Raw genomic sequence first — 25499 nt, 5'->3', positions numbered from 1 at the left:
AGACCTCACCATTCACAAATTTCCTATCTGGCTTCAGGCCTTAACCTCCCCAACTGCAGAATGGGAATAATGACACTGGCCTACCTTAGAGGGTGTTCTTAGGGATTCTGATCGTTATTACGTTTGTGTTCATGAGAGAGCAGGATAAAGATTAGTGCCGCCACAACGGTGGGCAAGGACAAACAAAGCGGTCCTGGCTTGACCCCTCTGGGCTTGCATGTGGGTCTGCATGTGTGCAGCCATGTGGGGAGGCAGAGCTCACTCTCCCCGCTGCGCGGTGGCAAGCAGCCAGCCTGGCACTCAGGGACGGAGGAGCGGCTGGGAACTGCTCACTCAGCGCTTCCTCACTGAGCTGCATTACAACCACATCATTGGCACGATGGGATTGGCAAGCAGCCAAGCAGGTAGATTACAAGTGATTAGGGACACAAGGGGAGCCAGGAAACTTAAGCACTGAGCCACAAATGCCCACGGGGCAGCTGGGGCACTGGCATTGCCTCTGTGAACTTGCCTCCTGCTGCACAAGCCCTCGGCTCTATTTCAGGCCCAATTCGCCATCCCTTGTTGTCTCTTATCCCAGATAAGCAAGGAGAAGGGTGAGGGGTTTTGATCTGCTGCTTCAGCCCACCTGCTTGCCTATAATGCTGCCCCTCGGTCTCGAACCAGGACGTTCTGCCTCCTTCCATTTCTTGAGCTGAGACCTCTCCTTGGGCTTTCCAGCTGAGTTTGCGCATGGACTGCAGAGCAACCTGGCTCCATACCTGCATCCTTGCAGATAGAACCACCCTCCTCCTTCCCTACCTGACTGCAGGCTTCCTTGAACTGGCCTGAAAACCCACTCTGCAGGCCCTCTCCGGGCCAGGGCTGGTCCCCTTTCACAGTTTCTCTTTCAAGCACCGAGTGTCTTACCGGTACTGTTTGTGTGCCCGCTATGGATTGCGTGCTGGCGTCGGTGCCCGGCTGTTCGGTGTGGCTCTGTGCTGGCGTGTAGAGAGTCAAGGCATGCTCAGGTACTGTGCTCTGCCCCGAGTAGTCCTGTGCTGGGTGTGGGTGTGGTGGAGGAGCGTATTCTGCAGGGATGCCATTCTGCGGGGGTGGTGGGTACGTTGCTGGGGGGTAGGGCTGGGCCATTGCGTCAGGCGGAGCCGTGGCGTCCTGGTTGCCCTGCAGAGACATAATAACGAGAGTAACGTGTTGACTCATTGCCTGGAGCTTCATGAGGGGCCATGAGTGTTTTCTATGGTCAGGTCCACGGTCCCCTCTTCCCCTCCCAAATGGCTGATACAAGTCCATCCAGTGACTCATCGGAGTTGCAGCAATCTTCCCCTCCGTGCAAGGCTGTATAATTGAATGTGTCTCCTACATGCCACAGTCAGTGATGTGTTGAACCAATAAATAAATAAATCCAAATTCTGCATCATGAAGACGAGGGGGCGGGGGGGGGAGGGAGTGATGCAAATTGTTAACATCTGCAGGTGTGCACAAATGTATCCTTGCTTTCAGTTAATTTAATTGAAAGTTTTTGACACTGGGAGAATTAAAAGGAGAAATGCTCATGACAAATGAAGGCAGGTCAGGTATTTTATAACCTTCTTGTCAAATGACCCATTTTGTATGCCTCTTTATTTTAATGTAGTCTCCTTTGATTTTGTTGCTATGTTCATAGTATAATTGTACCACAGAATCATAGAATTGTGGAGTTGGAAGGGACCACGAGGTCTTCTAGTTCAACCTTCTGCAGTGCAGGAATCTTTTTGCCAAAATTGGGACTTGAACCCACAACCTTGAGATTAAGAGTCTCATGCTCTATTAACTGAGCTCTTTGCTTTTAGCTGAGGTTCAGTACACTACATCAATATATTTTCTTATGAGTTTATGAAATAGAAATGAGACAACAACAACAAGGGTTGGGAAGCAGAGTTAAAAAGTTGTAAACTACAAATAGCTACTTGCTAATCCAGGGTGGGAAATCTATGACTCCCATCATCCCTAATCTCTGGCCATGATGGCTGCAGCTGATGGGAGCCAATGTCCAGAGGGCCACTGGTTCCTCACCCTTGTCCTAATCCTTATAATGCCTGCCAAGCTACTCCCTGACACTGAGAAGGTTTTCTCTCTCTCTATGGTTTACTTTCTAAGCTTAGGGTAGAAACCTCCAAATTTCTAAAAACAATAGCTGATCGAAACTAGATTCCAGGTTTTCTTCAGGCTATGCTGCAAACACAAGACATGGATACCTGGCCATGGAGTACCACTAGTTTTTGTCCACATGCTTCCTTCTGGCATTTCAGTTTCCCGGAATATATAAATATTTATATGTGTGGGTGTGTAGATAGATGATAGATAGATAGATAGATAGATAGATAGATAGATAGATAGATAGACAGACAGACAGACATATAGATAGATGCACATATGTATATGGGTAATTGTGTGATACACGCATATATTTAGATAATTGTGAAAAACACTATTTGCTTCTCTGTATTAACAACTCTCTTGGCCAAAGTGCAGCCATCTTTTGACACATTAAGCTGCAAGGTTCAAAGGTTATGCTTCAAAACTGAGGCTCTCAAGTGCATCCATGTGTATACATAACCATTGGACCATGATGCCAGCTAGGTCCATAGGTGTTCTGGCAGGCAGAATGGTACAGGAAAATGTGTACATTTCAGCTGTCTCCCCTCTCCAAGCTTCCAGCAGGAATCAAAGCAACAAGCCAGATTTCAAATACGCTAGATTTGTGATGTCACTATTGTGGGATGTTAGCATCCAGAATGCATAGGTAAAGGGTTAATTGAAAGAGCTGTAGAACTCTATGACCTTCATACACTCTGTGGCAGTTATGGCAGTTGGTACAGTTATGGCAGTTGGTTGAACCATCTGAACAGTTAGAGCAGCAGGTACCGTATGTTGTGTTGTGCTGCTGTCTACCTCAGAGTATGTCAGCCTGTAAATGTTAGTCAGTCTTAGATAAAAATCTACATAAGATGTTTCAGCAACTTAAGTATCATCTACCTGCATTGTATATATTTAGCCGGCAATGACAACTACACTAAGTAAAAGTTATTTGTTCTTTAAACTTTAAAAGAGAGTGTCTTGTGTAGTTTTTATAGGGGAGGGGAGAGAATGAAAGGGTCAAACGACCCAGGGCTGCCTTCTGATTACCCCGCAAATGGGAACACAAGTCTAATTCACACAACTATCACACCTGAAATGGACCTGAAAACCACACCTGAAAAGGATGTGGGGTTTTTTCCCCAAGACAGTGTACAAGCAACAAGCGAAGCATACCTGCTTGGATCAGTTTGCCAGATACTGAGTCAAAAGTGGAGAGGCGGGGGGGGGGGGGACGACTTACAAATGGACAGGCAACTACCTACAGTTGCTTCCATGCCAGAGCCCTTTAGCACTGCTGAGGCACTGCTTTTCTGTAATTCATTGGAAGTAGAATTAAAACAGAGGTTCCACACAGCACTTAATACAGCATTATATTATAAGCAATGCCCTTCTTCATGGTCTATCCCCCCCACCTCCATAATGTTTACAATGTTACTAAGTCCTGCACATGGCCGGGGGGTTAATGATGAAGAGCCTCCCTGAATTGCTCCAGCATCTGCTACTATACTGAGAAATATGCTGGTGTGACTGCCTCCTACATCAAGGGTGCAGAACCCCAGGACTGGGGAACAAATGAGGGCTTCCGGGGCTCTAGCCAGCCCTCGGGACTCTACCTAGGCCCCTTCCCACCCCCCAGGTCACATAACTCACCATCCCTGCTCCTTTCTCAAGTGCTTTTGCCTGGCTGGAAGATTATCCATAAGGATGTGCAGCCCTCAAAGGAAAGCAGACTCCAACAATGCCCTAGATCCATAGCAGGAAATCTGACATGGCAGGTGGAAAGGAATGGCCAACACAGGATGGTTAAAGCTTGCAGAGATGTCCCCTACATACTTCCACTTGACCTCTCTCAGGGACAGAGAAGAAAGGATAAGTAAAACTGTCCATCATTTGGAGAATAGGTGGTCCCCCACTCAAACATACCAGGTTCTGGTTGGCACAGGTACACACACGGCCACAGTATCACTTCACGGATTTCAGAGTTGCAAGCAATGGCAGCAGTAGGGACCAGTCAGGGACTGGTTAGTTGCAGAAGAATGGTGGGAGGAACCAGCTGGGGAACCCCCAAGGAAAGAAGGCTCAGGACCTGGGTATTGGTAGTGGGACAACAATGAGTGATCAGAAGGAGAAAAGGGAGAAGACTGGGAAGAGGTGGTTTGGGAGCTGAAGAGGTAACAGTGCTTAGTGAGCGGGAAGAGTCTGTGGCAGAGAGAAGCCCAGAATCAGAAGCTGAAGAGGCGGAGGGAGGCAGAGATGGGTTAGGCATGTGAAGAGGCATGGGTGTCTCCTGCTATGACAACATACCCTCCTCCTTAGCCTCCCAGAACCAGGAGAGGCATGAAACAGGAGGTTCAAAGGCAAGCACATAGGCATAGTCTCTGATTGCTTGGAAGAAACCCTGGAGAGGAGGGGACTTGGGTGACTGTGGGGAGGCGGGAACCTTTAGTCTTGGCAACTGCTTCAAGGAAGCAAGACCTGATGGAGATGAGTTGCTGTGCTCATTAGGCCTGACACTCCTGTGTAGATCTTGTTTTGCTAATAAAGTGTTAACTCACTTGGCGTAATTTACTGCTGCTCGCTCTTGTCAGGATCCTCTGGCTCCTCCTGGACCTGGTTAACATGGCAGGCCTCCCTATTTGGCTCACAAGGCCAAATCAACCAAGCCTCTCCCATCTGCCTGACAACATATGGCACTGGGGTGGTGGTTGTGGGCAGGTAAAGATGCAGCTGAGCCCAAAGACAGTTTGCAGGCATTGCCTGTCAGGGGATGGGCAGCACCTGCAAAGCACTGTGCACACCATTTTGCAACACCCAATGATGAGCTGATCATCAACACTTTGCAGTCTGCTCCTTTGTCTGCATAATTTGATTTCATTGTGACATCTGGTGACTGACAGGTGGGCGGCTCTGCCCATCTATCAAACATGGCCCGCCAGACAGATCCAGCTGCCCACAGCTGCTATTCATGTGGAAGCAGCATGAAACACCTTCTGGCTTGTAGCTGTGCCACATGGCAGCCACAAAGTGTCCACCAGCTTGCTACTGGATCTCTCACACTGCGTGGAAGGTCAGCTTCCATGCCACACCAGCCATTAGGTGATCCTAAAAAATGTCTGGAGAATGGTGTGATTACATTGTCCATGCTAAGGGAGCAACCCACACAATGAAGTGGTCTACACAATTGCCATGTTCAGCAGCTACTAATGCTACTATACACACAAACGAACACTCCTCCTAGACACAATCGTGCACAGAGTTCTCTCCCTCTTCTCTCCCTTGCTCAAAAACACACTGTTTCACACCTCACTGCTCTCTTCTCCCCCGCCTCCCATCCGACACCACGTCCCCTGCCTTGTGCTGACAAACAGCCACAAGCCCCTCTGCTAGAAGCCCAAGTTCTGCTCTCAGATGCTTTATAGCCCTCACACAGCAGTGCCTCTCTCTCTCTCTCTCCGTTTCTCTCTCCCGGGATGAAATACATCTGCAGCTCCTGGAGCCGAGACAGGCTCTTTAATTGTGTGTGTGGTTAATTTATGACAAGGCAAGATCACAGTGGGACAGGCTTGGACAGGCAAGCTTTCCTTGCTTGAACAGAGAAACCTTCCCACCCCATGCCCTGTCTCAAGGCTGCCCTGTTCCTAACCACACCAAAGGATACTGAAAGGCCCTCTTCACCTGGGACATGGTGGCTGGCGCAAAAAGCACACAGGGAACAACCATTTTTGAATCAGCAAATTACTCAAGGGTTACTCTGCTTCTTCCTGCACCAAGTCAGCACTCAATCATCCTGGGGGAATGGGGAGAAAGGGAGACATGCATCTGCTTTACTGGTACTACAGCATCTTAGGACATATCATGCCAAACACGTTGTTTACTGGAGAGGAAACAGGCAATCAGGCTCAAGCTGTTACAGAAAGTAGAGTGATCAGACCCAGGTCTCAGGATCCTGAGCTAGAAGTCTCTGTTGGGGCAAAAATAGGCTATAGAAATGTTCTTCAATGTGTGTATGTGCGTGGAAGTCCTTGTCATGGTCTGGGATTCTGACCCACCTCAGAGTCAAATGAGAACTCTGACCTGGATGATTAGGCCCCTAAAGCGCTCCATGAGGCAGTTTCCAACAGAAGCTTCTGCAGAGGAGGAACCCTAACAGATAGGCCTCCATCCCATGGTTCCAAAGAAGGCAGCTCTGCCCCTTCTTCAGATGACTTCCCACACTACCAGCAGTTCACAATGACTCTTCTTTTCTACTTCTGGGACCAGAAGAGATTCTTCAACCACTACAGTGCACAGCTGTATGACAGGACACAATCTCTTTAACTCCAAGCAGATTCCATCCAAGGAGGCAGGGCTTCACACAGGCCTTACCCTCAGTTACTGGCCAGTGCTGGAGCAACACAATGAGTCCAAGATTCATCCTCATTTGGAAACTCTACTGGAAGCTCTCCATGGTTCTGATTCTTAGCATTTCTAACACATCTCACCCCACCTGACCATGGACTCCGGCTGAAGACAGGATACTAAATTATGCTTAAGAAACCTACCCTGCCAAATGTGGCACCCTCTAGTTGAGGACGTTAAGTTTTGCATGCACTCGCTTGCCCTAATTTGGCAACAGAAGTTATGCATCTTGGGCTAATTTACATAGCATGCTTGATTTGTGCATGCAATACACTTTGCATAGATGCATAAGCAGAAGGAATACTTAAGATGTTTCTTTTCTTTTTAAAAAAGCTCAGCTGGAAAAGTACTGAGTGATAGTGATGGTTATGAAGCTATGGTCATGTTTGTGCTACAATCCAATTTCAGGTGTGTCAGTGGCACTGCCATTGCGACTGTGGGAAATGGAGTCCTATGACTGCACCAAGTGCTTTGTTTCCCAGAGGCAGTAGGTGGGCACCTCTGCCATCTACCTCTCCTAGATTGCTGGAATCCTTATCCAGACTTAGTCTCATCCTATGCCATCAGCAAAAACGATTCCTACCCAGCAAAAACACAGTAGATGTCACATTGTTTTTTTAACTGCAGTCATTGGGTTACAAAGCAGTGCTTTAAAAAAGTAAAAGAATGCTGAGATATCTAGATTCCCCTATGAAGATTTTCAAAATCTTGTATATATTAGGTTTTTATCTAACCACTTCCACAGGGAGATAAGAAGATCCCAGATGGTTCAGGGCAAAGGTCTGTCCAGTCCAGCATCACAGTGGCCAACCAGATGCTGATTAGTAACACACAACTGGGACCTGAGTACAGCAACACTCTCTGCTGCTGTGGTTTCCAGCAACTGGTATTCAAATGCACACTCTGAGAGTGGAGGTAGAACGTCCCCATCATGGCTAGTAGCCATTTATAGCCTTGCCCTTCATAAACATGTCTCTTTCCCCCCTAAGCCATTCAAGTTAGTGGTCATCACTACATGTTTTGGGAACAAACTCCAGAATTTAATACACAAAGGACCTGGGAAGAACAACACCAACAAGATCATGAGACCCACAGAGCAGTTACTGAAAACATTGGGACAGCTGGGTCTCCAGTACAATATGTTGACAGCCAGAAGTCTGCAATTCTTCTACTTAGTATATGTGTGGGGTTTTGTGTCAGTGTCACTTGGGCTAACCAAGCTCTTACATAGTCCTTCAGCCTGCATTGCCCTTCCAGGTTCTACTGGAGAATGGAGATCCTTAGAAGCAGCAGCCCTCAGTACTTAAGCCTGCCACTCAGTCCCTGTTAACTCTCATTGGACCTGTTGCCTGAAACTGTGCACAGACTCGGTGGCATCTGAGGTCTTTGGGGGTGTGTGTGTGAAGATGCTGGTCCCTTTGTGAGCTCCAGCACAGAGGCTGCAGTTACTGAAGGGTTCCTGGTTCTGTGGTCCCAGGGCTTTTTTTTCAGCTGGAACTCAGTCTACACACCTCTCAGGTGGGCATCATTGCCATTATAAGAGAACAAGGGAAGCATTCATGTTGAGTTCCAGCACCCTTTTTCCTAGAAAAATAGCACTGTGAGGTCTTATATTTAGAGGGACTCTGGTGGTTGGACTCAACCTCAGTTTTGTGTCAGGGCACAGAACCAGAGTCAATTAAGGCTATGGTTCTGGTTTAATCAATTCCATTAACTCCTCTCCCTCTGAATCAGGAACCAAAGCCACTACTGGATGTTCTGGTCATAACACCTCATATATCATTTTTGTTGTTGTCCCAAATAAAGGTAAAAGTTAAAAGTAAAGGACCCCTGGACAGTTAAGCCCAGTCAAAGGTGACTATGGGGTGGTGGCGGCGCTCATCTCGTTCCAGGCCAAGGGAGCTGGCATTTATCCACAGACAGCTTTCCAGGTCATGTGGCCAGCATGACTAAACTGCTTCCGGTGCAATGGAACACTGTGACGGAAACCAGAGGGCATGAAAATGCCGTTTACCTTCCTGCCGCAGCAGTACCTATTTATCTACTTGCACTGATATGCTTTTAAACTGCTAGGTTGGCAGAAGCTGGGACAGGGCAATGGGAGCTCACCCTATAGAGTGGATTCAAATCGCCGACCTGATCGGCAAACTGAAGATGCTTAGTGGTTTAGACCACAGATCATTTTCTTGCTTTGTGATTTTCAGACTCCTCCGGCATTCTTAGTATTTTGCCACCCCAGGCAGCCTCTTGGGTAATGCCTACTGGGTTGAGCGTGGGTGTAAAGAGACTACAATAAATTACGTGGGCCTGTATGTATGTATAAGTAAACTGCTTGTATTTAACATGGTTAGAAATTAGTAAAATGTGCTTGTTTTCTCACAGAGAAGCTAAACATTTTTCTGGAAGAAGTTGCATGTATACATTTGGTGTTTGCTTAGAATATTTTCTTGGTCATTTTAAAGATATTACTCCATGGTGAGCAGGATTTGGGGTCATATAACAGTACGTTAAAAATAGTGGTCTTACATAATGCCCTCATTTGTCACCACTGGAATGAAGGTATTTGGTGACCCATGGTATTCTTCCCTCTGCAGGAAACAAAGGCCACAGATTATGGGTTCCTCTGCCTTTAGTGGTACATGAAACACAGTCAACAGTTTCAATAAGATTGCCAATTATAGGCAGACCTTCACAACTGCCCCTAGCTAGAGACACGTTACATTCCAGGAAAAAGGAGTGTAAGTTCTGACTCACATGTAGAAATAAACAACAAAAAAACTGAATGTTGGGTCACTTGTGAGGAACAGCAGGTGCTCTGCAATTTTCCATAGCTGCATCATCAGCAAGCCATTGTTCAGCAACATCCTCAACAAAAGGATAATGCAATATCTAATGTAAAAGTTGGCAGCTTCTTCAGCCCATCAGCTCACTTCCCTACTAACTCTCACTTAGCTGGGCCAAAGGAGTCAAATTAGGTATGTCCACTGTGGATTTCCAACATTTGAAGACTTTCTTCACCTACTTAATGTATTGCAGAGATACCAAAATTCTGTTGCATCATGCTTCATGTGAAATGGGCGAGAGTAAAATGGTTTGTAGCACCAATATGCTGATTACTGTGAGCTGGGAAGAACACAGTGCAGGCCTGAGAGGACTTCACAAATCACAATGAAGGTCCATGCAGGAGGCAATAAAAATACAGCTCCATGGGCTGCTATGTTACCCATTCCTGACCTTAAAAAACATGAAATAAGCTATGAGCACAAAACTGATTTCCTCCTTGCCACATCTTCACAATACAGGCTCTCATCACTAAGCTCATACATACCAAAAAAGGGTGAAGTATTTGCCAGCTCTACTGATTTTAAAAATGACAGGCGAGAGACACCCAGGGTTGAGTCTGAAATTGCCATGAAACAGGATTCAAGAGATAAATGCATGATTTACAATTCTTGATAATGTGTCTCAATAATACATTCCATCTTAAAACCTACAGAAGTTTTCAAAACTTGGGTCGCCAAATAAATGGCAGAATGAGAAGTAATGTGAAGCAGCCTGAAGTCCAAAAACAAAATAAAACAATATTGCAATGAAATAATATTTTAATACACCTTAAATTTATTTACCTGGGACTCATCATGAAGTTTCTCACTTCATATAGCAGAAAGCTCCATGCAGGTTTTATAAAATGAAGAAACCACCAACTAAATCAGTTATCACAAGAAAGCTGCCACTAACACATTTTTCCACCATCTTTCTGCTTATTAATTTGTGGTATGAAATGCTGAGAGATACTTTAAATTAAGATCATGTTTAAAAACAACAAAATGCACCAGGCTAGGACATTGCTGTATTTACAGGCTGGGCAACAATTTCTCCAGGTACCTGGAACTTCAACATCAACATGCAACTTAATCATGTAATGGGGAACAGAGTCAGTTTCTAGTTTTATCATTAGTAGGGCAGCCCACAGTTCTTATACATAAATAGAAACTTAGGCCCAAATAACATGTTGCAAGGTATTGTTTCGGTGCTGTCAACCCACAACTCCCAATACGTTTCCCTAAATGAAGAATACATGGTACAAAGTAAGAAAATTAGTATTTCTCCTCCTCCTGCAGGTTAAAGCCAAGTGAAACAAAAGGAAGGTGAACATTAAGGCAATTATATAATATCATATTTCCCACAGCTATATATTACTGGAGGGACATGGGGAGAGGGGAGACATAAGCCTTAATTTAAACACAAATCATGCCTACATTTCCTTATTAACCTGGTGAAATGATGCTCAGATCACTAGAACTAGCACTTACAATACGAAACAGAAATCAAGCTTTGAAGGAAGCTGAACAATCACAGATCATCCAGTCTTCCCAAGAATTACATGACTAGTATTCTGCCAGACAACAGTACAGGTTGCAACATTAAGATAACCTTTGCCAAATGTTAAATAATATATTAAACTCAAGTTCTTGACAATATCACTTCATGCTGCAGGTAGGATGAGGTTCTTATTTCTGAATGCTCTCCATATATAAAGCTTCATTCTGATATGATACTAGAACATCTGTAAACTAGAACAACAGAAAGGCTAGATTCTATCTATATCTACATCTGATATGCTAAATTACTACAGGCAGCATTATTTTTTTACATGGGGACCCAAGCTGTACAGCCCAAAATTATACTGTCACATTCTACACCTCTCATTTACTATGAAGTGGAGGTTAAAAGTGAGAGGTACAAAACTTTCTAAGCCCTCAAAGAAGCAGTGTGACATGCAATAAGAGACAGGAGGCTGCAACGCTACAGACACTTACCTGGGAGTAAGTCCCACTAAATTGAATGGGACTTGCTTCTGAGCAGATGTGGAGAGGAATGCACTGCAAGAGTTCAGCGTCCCAAACGTGGGAAAGCATGGCCACATTAAAAAATAATCCAAAATTAACCGAAATAAATGAGAAGAAAAATGTGCTGAGTTATGAAAGAGAAGAAAGCCAGTGTTTTGTGCAGTGTGCACATGCCACCTCGCATGCAGACGCAACAATGGACTGTGCTCAACAAGAGAACAGGAATGGGTACCTCAACAATGGAATCTGAGTACTCCCTCCTCAAATGAAGCAGGATAGCTACAACTATCTCCCACCTCTTGCCAGCCAAGCTAGTGATCTGCACTTCCCATAGATTTTGGTAACGCTTGAATATTGTTACTGTGCAAAACCAAGTTTCTTAGAATAAAACACGAACTGAATTGCATTCTGAACCGCCACTGCTTTCCTGCCGCAGTTTCTAGCTTGTGCTCTTCAGCAGATGCCTGTGTTCATGAGGTGCTTCCTCTCGCCACTCCACAGAAAAAAGTGCTTCTGCCATATGAACTGATAAAGGGGCTATCAGATCAACTTTTAATATAAATATCACACACACACATACACACACACACACACACACACAAGCCCTGCTGAGCACTATAATGTACTGAAATTAGCATAGACAGTACAGGCTGCAGTGTGGTGATAGCCTGGAATTAGAAGCAATTGTGTAAAACAGGAGATGTCTCTTAAAATAATAGACATCTGACAATCATAATCAATGGCTTCTGCTGAGACATTCACTTTTTCAATGCTGCGTCACCAAGAGAAGGGCTCGCTTTGCCCCAGTTACAAGCTGAGGTTCCCAGATAGTAAGGATGGGGTGGGGAGGAGAAATTCCAGCAGGAATGGAGAAACCAGGGCAGCATCTACCCCACTGTGTGCACTTCTCTGCCTCTCACTGTACCCACCCGCACCACATCTTCCAGCGATGGCTTGCCATTGCCAGCCTACCTGTGGAGTGTGTGGGAGTCTTTCTAGATGTAAAGCAGATGGGGCAGCAGGGGGTGGGAGAGCGGATGGTTGGTGGGAGGGATGCCAGAGGGGACAGGGAAATGTACAGAGAATACAAAACAAGAGCCACACTTGCCGTCTCCTGATGTTGCAGATTCTAATCTCTCTTCCCTGCAACATCCCTGATAATCTCCATTATTAATTTGACCTGTCTCAGCACTCATCATCTTGAAGATGATTTCTTTCAGGGCCCATTAGGTTCACCTGATCTCCAGAGTGTCTCTCTGTGACACATCTGCCCAGATCTATAGCTCCAAGTGACAAATCTCTTGGTAGTAGAGACATAAGGACATTATCATGATGTGTGTGCACGTGTATGTGCTGGTGCATCTGCAAGAGAGAATGTGCATGGTGCCAGGAATGAGTTAAACAACTCCCTAAAGAATTTTCTTGCTTTGTTCCTCATTTCCTCCCTCACACACACTCCAATTAGGGATGAGAGCCTGCTGGGATCCGCTCAAGTAGGAAATCCTTTTCACATATCGGATCCCATCCCATCACCCTCCCAGGATGCACATGATGCTTCCCATCCTCTGCTTTGCACAAACTATTGCTTCAGCCAACAGTCTCAGCCCACCCATTCTCCTTTCAACCTATTTCCTCCCACTGCTCTCCCATGGTTTATGCCAGGGGTAGGCAACCTAAGGCTCATGGGCCACAAGCAGCCTACGGGGGTTGTTTAACCACCCCACAAGCCACCCCTGAACCGAGCCACCCGCTCAGCGAGTCCCCGCACGCTGCGCTAAAGCAGCGCAGCATCGTGCGGGAACTTGCTTTCGCGGTGCAGATGCCGGAAATCGTGTCTGTGCAGACGCCAGAAATCCAGCCCATGGAGGGATCTCTACTGGAGTGAACTGGCCCAGGCGAGGTAAACCTTGCCGACCCCTGGTTTATGCTGTAATGAAAATGGGTGTGCTGGGGGCAGGAGGCGGGGAGTAGAAGGGCATAGTAACTTTTGCAACACAGTGCTTCAGTCTACGGCCAGTGTGATAAAAGGCAAGAATGCTTCTCAGACTGTGTCAAGTCTTACTCACTGAATCTCAAGAGAAAAATATTTATTAGGGGCAACTTAGATCAGTGACGGGACCTTCAACTACACCATGCTTCCAGTCTCCAGAGCAAGGTCCATAGATAGGCAGAAACTTATTTATGTATACATACATTTCTGAGCCACTAAATCAAAAGTGGGAGGAAGAGAGAAAAATAATCTCAAAGCGGTAGGTTGCCTCTAATAAAGTTGTCCAGTTAGTTCAAGGGCTTCTGCCTGCACAGTGGGGCTTCCTCTTCCCACACACTCCCTTGCCCCCCCACCCCCAAATCGGCTCTGGAGAGGTGGAACTCTTTCCCTAACAGATCTGAGGTCTGTGTGTGTGCGCAGGTAGAGGAGAGGAAGAGGAAGTCTCACTGTGCAGGTAGAAGCCCTTGCACTAACAGGACAACTTGGTTGGGTACAACCCACTGTATGTAAAAGCAACGTCAAATAAAAAGGAAAGACATAGCAACACAAAGATCAGAGGAACATAAAACTGGATAGTATGGTAGGGGAAGATGGCATAAATAAAAATGTTTCTGGCTGGTGTCTAATACCAGACATAGAGGATGCCTGCCTAATATACAAAGACAACAAATTCCACAGTATTGATGTGGCTAGGCTAAATGGCCCATTGCTTGTGGCTGCCAGGCAGACACCATAAGGAACAGTTAACAACACTATCAAAGAGCAGGCAGGAATCTATGGAGAAAGGCAGTTCTTCAAGTAGGCTGGTCCTAAGTTGTTTACAGCTTTATTCACCAAGACCTTAATTTTTTCCTGCTTTCTCCAAGTTAGGAATTGATGCATTTTACCAGGTAGTGATGTGCTTTACAAGGTACAGCCAAAATTTTACCCCACCCCCGCAACCTGAAGTGAGAAAGAGATACATTCAAGAATTCCACCACCTCATTCTGCGTATGGTCTACAAATGCAAGGATAAAGAGGTGATGTTTGGGTTCCTTCAGGAGAACATTAAAAAAACACCCACCCACAGGAGTTTCATACTTGAAGCTTGAATTAGCACAGGGTGTTCGACCACCTTAGGCTTCGACCGCCTCATTCTGCGGCACATGTAGGCCAGACCTTTTAGACGGGCTCTTTCAGTCTCCTGGACCTCATTTTTCATACTGCATCTGGCCTAACCAAACCAAAAGCAGCTGCTGCCTCTGTGACCCCAAATGCAGGACCATGAAGCTCAACAGCAGGTCGGCATGACAGCACGATAGGAGGGGTGCAAAGCAGCTGACAATATCAACACAGATATAACCAGGTGTTCGGGTCACAGCCACCCTGTACATTTAACACACATTTAAGACCACCTAGGTAAAGGTAAAGGTACCCCTGCCCGTACAGGCCAGTCGTGTCCGACTCTAGGGTTGTGCGCCCATCTCACTTAAGAGGCCGGGGGCCAGCGCTGTCCGGAGACACTTCCGGGTCACGTGGCCAGCGTGACGAAGCTGCTCTGGCGAGCCAGCACCAGCGCAGCACACGGAAATGTCGTTTACCTTCCCGCTATAAAGCAGTACCTATTTATCTACTTGCACTTAAGGGTGCTTTTGAACTGCTAGGTGGACAGGAGCTAGGACCGAACGACGGGAGCTCACTCCGCCGCGGGGATTCGAACCGCCGACCATGCGATCGGCAAGCCCTAGGCGCTGAGGTTTTACCACAGCGCCACCCGTGTCCCCATGACCACCTAACAGAGCTGCAATTCACAGAATCATAGTATCATAGAAATGTAGAGTTGGAAGGGACCTGGAGGGTCATCTAGCTCAACCCCCTGCAACACAATTCCCAGCACCTTTAGCAAACTACAGTTCCCAGGATTCTTTGTGGGAAAGCTACCTGCAGTGCAGGTGTGGCATGGATGTGACCTAGGCTAGGAATTTAGGGGACCTGGCTCATGTGCTCCTCCTCCCAGCCCCTCCCTCATTTCTGCTTTCTCCAGCAAGACTTCTGCAGTGTACAAAATAAACATTCTTCTGCAGGTGAATCAGGGGCAAATGAGATGCGGAAAATATCCAGCACCATATGGAATACATACAATTGCAAGCAGACACAGACCACTTGCCGTGGCGAATTTCACTTTCCATTTGGATGCATGCCTTAAGAAACAAGGACGAACCTCTGAGCTGAGAAGGCCACTTGATCCTGCCCCTCGAGGGAATCTCCCTGAAGCCCAGCCTGCTGCTCGCTCCAACATCTGTCTGTTCTCTGGTTCCTGAGGCACCTAGAGCTTGCCATTCTGCTCTGGATGCTTCTGCAGAGCCTGGCCCACGCTGCCTTGCCTGCCTCATTGGCAAGGCTCAGAGTTGGATCTAATCTTGCACTGATTAAAAGTCCCTCATTAACGAGTTTCTTTAATTAATGGAGTTTTTGGGCTTGCTTGGCTTGCTCTCTCCCTGCCGTTCTCTGCCGCCTCAGCACAAACATGGGGCCATTCCCTTTCGAGTCATTTAGTGAGTGGGGCCAGTTCCTGCCGACACCGCACTTTGCTGATGGCGCCTGTCGCCTCACGCCTGATGACTCCATTTTTAACATTTCTCCCCCTTTTATTTTTTATTTTTGGGGAAAGGCAATGACCTTAAATCTCAGTGAAGTCAAACCTTCACAGAACAGATACCGAGATAGTGTCCAGATCTACATGGGCAACTGTATCTTGCGAGTGCTGAGACTTGAGTCACCATCTTCCTAAACCCTAAGTAGTTGCAATATCAGAGGGCAAAGGGAATCTTCCACTGTGCTGTCTCCTTCTCTACTTCCACAGGAAGAAAATGTGACATCATTTCCTGTTTGGGAGCCCTTACTTTGCTCTTCCTCAGCCTGTAAGGAAGCACTACGGTTGGCCCACAACACTTATGGGCAAACCTTTTGACTTGGTAGTCACCCATGGTATGTAAACTGTATGGGGGGGGGTGAGACCAACTCTTGGTGCCACCTACCAGCTGACCCAGGGTGGCTTCCAACCTGGATGATTAGCACTCAAATGGCCCAAGACACAAGTGACGAAATCTGCAGCAGTGGCAGCTACCACAATCTCCACCACTTACACTCCGCTGTCAGGACAACAAAGCAGAAGTTTGTTCCCCAAGTGAGACCCAGCTGGTCTGATGCACACACCACGCCTTTGTGACTTGCCAGGCTAGGATTGTAAGATGATAGCAGGAAGGCTAATGAGGAGACAGTTCAACTTCTTCACCCACTGAAATGAGGACCAGGAGAAAGTTGGGAGGAGGAGGAGGAAGAAGACTGGGAGATGCTCAAATGCCAGAGGAGTCTGTGGGCTATAGCTCACACAACTTTGGCTAGAGTAATCTCTTAGTCCAACCTTACCAGAGTTGTTATTGTTAGAATGAGGTAAAAAAATCTGCAAAACGTATTGTCAGCTAAAAGGTGACAAAGAACTTACTCTACCTCTAAAACCCACTTGCTGTACCAATCTAATTCCCCGACCCAGGATTGAAATTTTCAGGCATCCTGCAACCTCACCCCCTACTGAAAATAGTCTAAGAATATGTAACTGAACGGGATGCATTTCATTCCCCTAGTCTCCATCTTCTTTTCCTTCATTTGTGGCCTCCTTCTATGCTGAATGTCCGGTTGCAGTCTCCTTTCGGCTGCCCTTTTCTCAAATCACTTTGTAAAGCTCTATGCATTGACACACTACGACAACAACTACAATTGCAGCAGTGATAAACTTTAAGATGTGTTACATCCACTCAGCTCAGCATACATGTACTGCCCAGAGTTGGGCGCACAAGCCCCAGCCTGGAGAACAGGGAAGTCACACGTGCTGAGTCAGTTTTAGGGGCCACTCAAGCATAACTGGAAAGTCATGCCTTCCTGATGCATGACTCAATGCAAAGCCAGGTCCCTAAATGCAAAGCCAGGTCCAAGTATAAAGGACTCCAAGCAGGCAAGAAGAACTTACCTGTGCAGTATCTCATATGGCTACTGTCTCATCTAAACTAGTCGTCCCCCCAGGTGCTAAGTGCTTAATGCTAGAACCGCAGTCCAGCATCTGCCCAGGCTATGAATTTGTAGCATGCTAAGAGGCAACTCAGTATAAATAAGATGCTGGGATCATGAAGAACTGCATGGGTTTGCTCACCTGAATTAAAACAGGCCCACATTGGGGGCACCTCACATTCTGCAAATCAGAAGAGCACTGCCTCAATCTTCTGTCCTGCACTCCATGGATGTCACCACGACAAATTCAGCTAATTCTCCAGGAGCAACACAAGTGCCAACACCACCAACTGCTTACTCAACAATAACATACTGCACAGATGCCAATATTTAATGTATTGGCACACACAAGCAAAGAGACAATAGCACACATATCTTGTAGTGATCTGGATGTCCGTAACAAGATGGCGAAGGGCAGGCACTGCAAAGGAAGCTGCCCTGTGCATTATAGGACTTCTTGCTAGCTTGGGGGTGGGGGTGGAAGGAGGTGAGGGTGGTAGAGGTCCTGAAAGCCTGTGCCTGTCCATAATACCATGGTGGTATCAGGGGTTTCAAGCATGCATTGTAAGTCTCTGTCTGTGTTTCCTGGGACTGTGCCAGAGAAAAGCTGGCTGCCAGATAAAACTATGCTCAGAGTGTTATGTTCCCAGCACAAAAGCTATTAAGCAGAAGAGCTTGGTCCAAGAGACCCATCCCCCTCCAAATCTCTCTCCCCCCCCCCCAGCTACTTCACTTGTGCTCATCTCAGCACATCATTCAGACAGTGGAAGGCCTATGATAAAAGGCTACCCATTTCCCACGGACTTCTGGGGAGCTCTAGGGGGTAAAAGTTCTAACTAGAAATGCCCCACATTTCAGGTATAAGAACCCTGGATGCTGCAATCGTAAACAGGAACACACGGATACATTTAGGTAACTTATTATCGTGACCTATTTCTTAAAAATGCAACTTTATATAACGCGCCCCCCTGGGTTACTACCTCTTCCAAGAGCACCCTTCCCTGCCGCTCATTTGCAAATTAATTCCTCCACCCGCTCACTGCACCTGGCATTGGGGACCAGCCATGATGCAAGTGGGACTCGGCTCTGGGTGTCTTGTATGCTGCCTTCTCCTCCAGTTTGGCCTCCTTTTCACACTAATGCCTGTCGCCAGGAAGCTGAGGTTGCGCCGGGGAAGCAACTGCCTCCCTGAGAAGGAACTGACGGCTCCTGCCATCATTCAGCAAAGCACTGACCTGTGAATATTTCATTACCCTAAACACTGCACCATCCATACAAAGTAGGCAGCCTGGCCGGTGGGAACAAGCACTAGTCACATTGACAGGGGAAAGGGGAGGGGTGTCCAATGGGGTTGGGGCGGGGGAAGCTGGTTGCAAAAATGGGCTTCCCAGAAAGAGCCTATGGTGGATAGTTGCCACGTCCCCAGGGAGAATGATGAAAGCAACCATGTTCCCTCTTATGCTGTTCAACTCGTCCTTCTTTTGCAGGGCCACAGGTAAAAGGCAAGGTGTTGAAATACCACGGTGGGCTCATTGTCACTGTGAAATACGCACTGGTCGTGGGCAGCCAGAGTACCCCCACCCCCAGCTATTTGTTTCATGGGAGGATGTAGCCATCCCTGCTGCCACAAAGAGGCTGATCTCTCTGCCAACATCTCTGCTTGAGCGCAGCATGACTTCTCAATATGACCCCCTAGAGGAATGGCTGTGAGACGAGGCAGGCAGGGTCTAGGGACCTGTTATCTGTACCACTAGGGGATCAATTCATGACATACAGCATAACATTTTCATTTATTGGCCCGGGAAGTTATACAAGTGTTGCCAGTGCGCACAGAGTCAGGTGTGAATAGCAGGGCAGGTACAGGTGATGGTGGCAAGTTAGTCATGGTTGCCTTCATCCCGCAGTTTGCGCTTGATCTCCTGCGGTTGATGGCCACAGCCAGCAGCAAATTGCAACACAACCATGGCAGGAGGGCACTGAGGAAATTCCACTCCTCCTTCACCTCCCCCCCTGCCCCCTGTTCCTCTGGGAGAATTTGTGGACTGCCCTAGCATACCAGGAGGGATGCAGTTGCAGGACAGGGGACAGATCCATAGACTGGCTCAACAAGGGAGACATAGTGGCTGTGACTAAAACCCCCACCCTGGGCATGGATCCCAGAGTTGGCATGGGTAGAGCAGGGGGAGGGATCTGAAATGAGAATAAAGCAAAACTCTACTATCCAAAATATCTCTATACAATCTCACAGTATTGTGCAGCACTTTGCCCTCCCCTACACAGACCCCACCATTCCCCTAGCACCCCACTCTACCCTCTCCCCATCCACATGTAATTCTACTTAGCTTTCCGGACCTCACAAAGTCAACAGACTCCCTGTTTTGCCGCCTTCCCATATGTTGAAAAGGAAATTTCTATTTCACTTTCTTCTTCACCTCCCCAGACCCGAGAACCTGGGAATCAGTGACTTCAACGGCACAAAGAAGAAGAAGAAGAAGAAGAAGAAGAAGAAGAAGAAGAAGAAGAAGAAGAAGAAGAGTTTGGATTTGATATCCCGCCTTTCACTCCCCTTCAGGAGTCTCAAAGCGGCTAACATTCTCCTTTCCCTTCCTCCCCCACAACAAACACTCTGTGAGGTGAGTGGGGCTGAGAGACTTCACAGAAGTGTGACTGGCCCAAGGTCACCCAGCAGCTGCATGTGGAGGAGCGGAGACGCGAACCCAGTTCACCAGATTAAGAGTCCACCGCTCTTAACCACTACACCACACAAAGATGATGCCCTAAGCAGTGCCAGGAGCAAAAAGAGCAGCTTAAGCTGCAGCCCAGAGAACAAGGCCTAGGATACCTGGCCCCTTGGCTATGCCAGCTTATGCCTCATAATATCCAAAAACCATGATGGCAGAGAGGAATGAGGGCATGAAAGGATGCTTAATACTACAAGAAAGGGCTTTCCATCTTTGGTCATGCACACATTCAACTTGGTTACTTTGCCTGGGCATGCACACATGCAGACGTGAGAGCAGACACAATTACTATACCAAGTTGGCACTAGGGAACTAGCCACTGTGCGTGTGAGTGTTTGAGGGGTCTAGTGCTTGGCTTTCTCAGCCGGGAAGCAGGAGCTGAGATGGCATGAAATATTAATGCTGTAAATGGTGCAATTTCATCTGCATCCAGCCAACTTCATGTATATTTCACAGTGTGATGGGATGATAACGTTGTGTAACCAAGGCAAAATGGGGGGCAGAGTGCTGGCATGGGGGACACCGTTTGGGACTCGTGCACTGGCACATTCACTAGCCCCGCCAACTGCGGACCTTAAGGTTCAAACTGAAGCTGTATGCCCCTTTTAGGATGCTCAGGATAGCCTAATGTGAACGCTGTTGCGTTCTAAACTGGCAAAAGGTCAGCTCCATTAGACATGGAAGATATCCTGGTCTCACTCAGCACAGCACAACACCCAGGACACAACAGTCATATATAATTCCAGGCATGTATCTAATGCAAAAGGAAGGACTTACTTATTTTCCTAGCTAATCCCCAAATGCAGAATGTTCTTTGCCTTCCTGCTATAATATTCTGCCCAAGAGACCACAGATGAGGACATTTTTTGATATGGAACATTCTCCTTCCCTGATAGATTTAGGAACACAATCAATTTTTTTTTCTTTTTCAAAAAGTGGTAAATTCATAATAATAATTCGCAGCCTAAGTAATAGAGGAAGGATGAGTTTCAGTCTCGTGTACTTGGCCGAAACCTCTGAACTCTTGCAAAAGCAAACTAAGGCTTTAAAAAACCTGTTATGGCAAGAGGGTCTTTAAAACTACAGAAAGCAAGATGGGCTGTAAAAGGCAAACTGTAGTCTCACAGACACTTCTGTGCTTTGGTATATTTCTCTCCCAGCTTATTAGAAGCATCACGTAACCCTTCAAAGTATCTGCGTAGCATTTTGTGTTACAAGAAATACAAGGCTGCTACCAAAACCAGCAGTCCCACAACAAATTCTCTCCCTCTGTGTAGTATAACATATGTATCCTGACATCCTCACATAGTGCGTTTTCTTGCCCATATTTCCACATAAATGGCTGCTGGTGGAGGATGGGGAGGTGAGGTGATGGCATCAGAAGGACACAGGGGAAGTTGACTACATATTACAGCAGGAGGGAACTGGACATGGGGCTGCTGCCATTTTGGTAGCAAGTAGTTCAGCCTTCACTCCAACAGAACTTAGAACTTTTTGACCACCTTAGCACAAAACAAGCCCAGAATCTAGGGAAGAATCCCATGGTTGTCCCAGGGTTTCTGTCACAGAGTGGCTGCAAATCCAACCCTGAAATGACGACATCAGGTTTTGTGTGAATGCAACCTATACTTTTGTTCACTCTCTTGCATATGGGACTCCTCAATGCGTCGTAGCTGCATCAGACAGCCTCTTCATTTTCCAGTGGGCAATTCCTGAGCAGATAAGCTCAGACCCATATTAATAAACACATAGAACCACAGCAGAACACTTACTTGCAAAAGAGACAGGCAAAATCTTTGGTTATGTTTAGCATAAAAATTTAAAGATTCTAACAGCAACACACACAAACCCAACAAGCAAATCGATGCTAAAGAGAGAATGCAGTTCATACAGGAGACTGTTCCTAGATTTGACCTAGTGACAGGTTACAATAAGCCCCCTCTTTATTTACTAATTGCTCTAAGGCTTCAATTACTAGAGTTGCTAACTTCTGGCAGTTATCCGGTGCCATTTAACTGCTGTGAGACAAGCAGAAATTCATCAAGTGAAACTTTCTCTGGCATGGAAATGGGGGAGTGATGGGAAAACCTTCCACTGCTCAGTATCTGTTTGTTGTGCAACTATTAATTTAATACAGTAGTACCTTGGGTTACAGACGCTTCAGGTTACAGACGCTTCAGGTTATAGACTCCACTAACCCAGAAATAGGACCTCGGGTTAAGAAATTGCTTCAGGATGAGAACAGAAATTGTGCTCTGGCAGCAGAAGGAAGCCCCATTAGCTAAAGTGATACCTCAGGTTAAGAACAGTTTCAGATTAAGAACGGACCTCCGGAACGAATTAAGTTCTTAACCTGAGGTACCACTGTAAACTGCTTAACAATTAAAAGCACAGGTGACCAAAACTTGACAAGTCTGCTAATCACATGTGCACTTAAAATATGTGCTAACCTGGTACTACATACACCAGATTGTGGGCATTCATGCTGTTTGGACAGTGTTCCCTTTGCATGAGTCTCTCTTACTCTGGAGATTTGTTATTTGAAAGCTCAGTATTTTTTTCTTAAAAGTGTTAATAGACCTACTTTGTTTGGGATGGATTTTAATGATTTAGACGTTAAACCTGACCAATCCCAGGGGTTTTCTGGACAGATTGTAATATGCGCACACACAATAAAAACAGAAGTTAACATTTAGAACATTTATTTTAAAACTCCCACGCCATCCTTTCCCCCATTCTTTCTAATCTATTCCCACCCACTCCTACGCTCATGCCTCTCCCCAACACAAATCTCTCTCCCTGCCCACAAAGGTGGGTGGAGGGCAGCAATTTGTCCATTCCAACATAAACAACTCCACTTTTCTTCCATCTTTGATTTCTCTCCCTTCCCCTCTGATACCCATTTCCCCTCTTGCGGCAGCCCCAACATATCCCTTCTGTTACCTAATGCTCCAGTTTAAGAGCTGGGTTTAGACAGCGTGGGATAAGGCAGTATGGGGTAATTTTTATTTCTCCATACAATCTTTTAATGGCCATTTTACCCTGCATCTTATTGGATTGTTGTTGTTACCTGTCCTAAGCTCCTGGGGTGAAGCAAGTTTGGAGGTCAAGATAAATCCAATACATTTATGTAAATGGTGGTATCATTCTTCCTATTATACCCAGTGCTTTCCATGTAACAATTTGGCCTGGTTGAGAACAGATTTTGAAGAGAACAGAAAACCCGCAAGAGCCTGTTAGTGTTTCTAAACAAGTGGTCAATCACGCAAACAAGCAGGCTCCCTCCTTTCATGGCTCCATGGCCATTTCCATGGATTAGGGATGGGAAAAGAGTGATAGAGTGTCATGGGACTTTGAGGGAAATAATTGATCAGAAAGGGACCATGCAGCGGAATCTAGCTGTACACCTGTACAAAATTATAGAATTGTGACTGTTTGGTATGTTGTGAACAACTATGTTCTGATCTATCCAGATCAGGCAATGTAACAAGGAAAGCCTGTTTGGTGTAGTTCAATCAGTTCCTTTGTCCTCAGTGGCCCATCAGACTGAAATTCAGAGTCCAGTGTTGATTCTAACTGCTGTTAGTGCAACCGCATTCCAAGGAGACCAGCCACCTACACCTTCCCTTTTGTTTCCTGTTTTATGTGTAACCCTATTACCTATTTGTAAGTTCCAGGAGAAAATTCGTTTAGGTCTTACAACTTTGATATATGAATATTTAAGCAGCACCAAACACCTGTTTGAAAATGGTGCCTGCTCAAATGGGAGTTTGTCCTTCTTGAAACAGATGGTCTTGAACCCTCTGTGGCCTTGGTCAGGAACTCATTTAAAGAGCAATCTGAAGAGATGGATGGTTTCAGAAGCCCAAGAGAGACGGCGGGTGGGGGAGATGAAAGCCCCTTAATCCAGATTAATTATTCCTTCAAGTAATGCTTTTCTGGCTTTGAAACTGAGGGCTCGTGGCAGTGAAATACTCAGGAGTGGGAACAGATTTAAACAGTTGACCTATTATTGCTCTTTATAAGTAACTCAGTATGTAGATGGGAGGCCTATTTTGTCATTTGAAAGTAATTGAAGATGTCAGAGTCTATGAAGGGTCAGCTATGGCCTCACCACAGATCCCTTGAAACCATAGTTAAATGATCAGGGCTCCAGATCCTTCATGTCTGATTTCAGCAAAGCTCTAGTCCATTGATACTTGGATTCCAAAGACATCCTATGCCCTGGTCGTAGTTTGAGAAATAGTATGGTGTAGTGGTTGGTGTGCTGAGTCAGAACTGAGGAGCTCTAGGTACAAATCCTCTTTCACCCCCAACAGGCATAAACATCACTGCATGGTCCTGGGACAATCACATCTGCTAAGTCCAGCCTATCTGGCAGGTCTGCTGCAAGGATAAAAGAGGTGGTGAAGACTCTCTAAAGAGCTCTGGGTGAGATAAAAACAGAGAAGGTAAAATAAACCTAGCTAGGAATAAATATTTTGGTGGCTATTCTATAGCTCAGTGGTAGAACACTTGCTGTACACAAAGATCTCTGGTTCAAGCCTAGGCCTTTAACATTTTTGGAAAAGCAACAACACAAAATAGCAGGTGTTATGAAAGATTTTTGCCAGAAGCCCTGCAGAGCTGTTGCCAGTCAGAGTAGACAACACTGGGGAAGCTTCTCCTTTTGTGTTTGCTAGCGAGACTGGATATTAAGGGACAGAGCAGGCCACCAGTTGTATACAACAAGTTTTGCTTAGCTCTGCTTCATTCCAATCCCACTTTGCACCTCTCAATCTTTCCTCTTGTTTTACTGTTAAGTATTATGTGCTTTAAGAGAACACATTACCCTAGGCTTCCTTTCCCACATTCTCAATTAATCCAATACTTTTATGGGTTCCAAAGAGCTTTGGGGGAAAGCTTCCTGTTTGGTTCAGGGAACCTGAGTCAGGTTTTGTGATAAACCAGGGAGGGATTAACTAGAGAGTCTGGAGTCAATATGCTCAAGTAAATGTAAGAGGAGCTTTCATCAGTTTTGGAGAGCAGAAACACTAGTCAGGGTGCTGGGCAGCTGCCCCAGAAATAGGCGTGCACAATATTTCTACCCCACTCCCGTGAATATGCCCAAGACCCAGGCACAGATTTCAAAGATTTTTTCTTATTGAAAAGTTGGCTGTTCAACTCATTGCCATGAATGAATGTTTGCAGATGTATACTGTTACATTTTTAAAAAAACCTGATACTACTGCATACATTCTTGAGGATTTTTGTCAACCCTGTAAGAATTCATGATTTCCATAGGCAGGGTGTGTGAAATATTCAAATAAAAACATTATTTTCACCGAGACCATGCTCTCCCATATAAAACCATAC

The 25499-nt window shown here is 46.1% G+C and overlaps 1 protein-coding gene across 17 annotated transcripts in view; it reads right to left on the bottom strand.

Annotated features, from left to right (window-relative positions):
- RBFOX3 (RNA binding fox-1 homolog 3) overlaps positions 1–25499 on the bottom strand; it is a 224158-nt gene that overhangs the window by 16465 nt on the left and 182194 nt on the right. For 10 of the 17 annotated variants that reach the window (XM_083490324.1, XM_083490327.1, XM_083490332.1 and 7 more), the window contains one exon: positions 910–1164. In XM_083490324.1, coding sequence (XP_083346450.1) covers positions 910–1131 — 222 coding nt within the window. In that variant the 5' untranslated portion in view covers positions 1132–1164. Of the gene's footprint in view, positions 1–909; positions 1321–2444; positions 2804–3294; positions 3526–3548; positions 3568–3771; positions 4511–25499 lie in introns of those variants that run through there. The other 7 variants (XM_083490328.1, XM_083490330.1, XM_083490323.1 and 4 more) reach the window with 7 other exon arrangements.

The sequence above is a fragment of the Podarcis liolepis genome (genome assembly GCF_965112155.1).
Source record: "Podarcis liolepis genome assembly, chromosome: 2".
In the NCBI taxonomy this organism is placed as follows: domain Eukaryota; kingdom Metazoa; phylum Chordata; class Lepidosauria; order Squamata; family Lacertidae; genus Podarcis; species Podarcis liolepis.
Note: the sequence above shows the minus strand (reverse complement) of the source record. Positions and strands in the feature narration are given on the sequence as shown.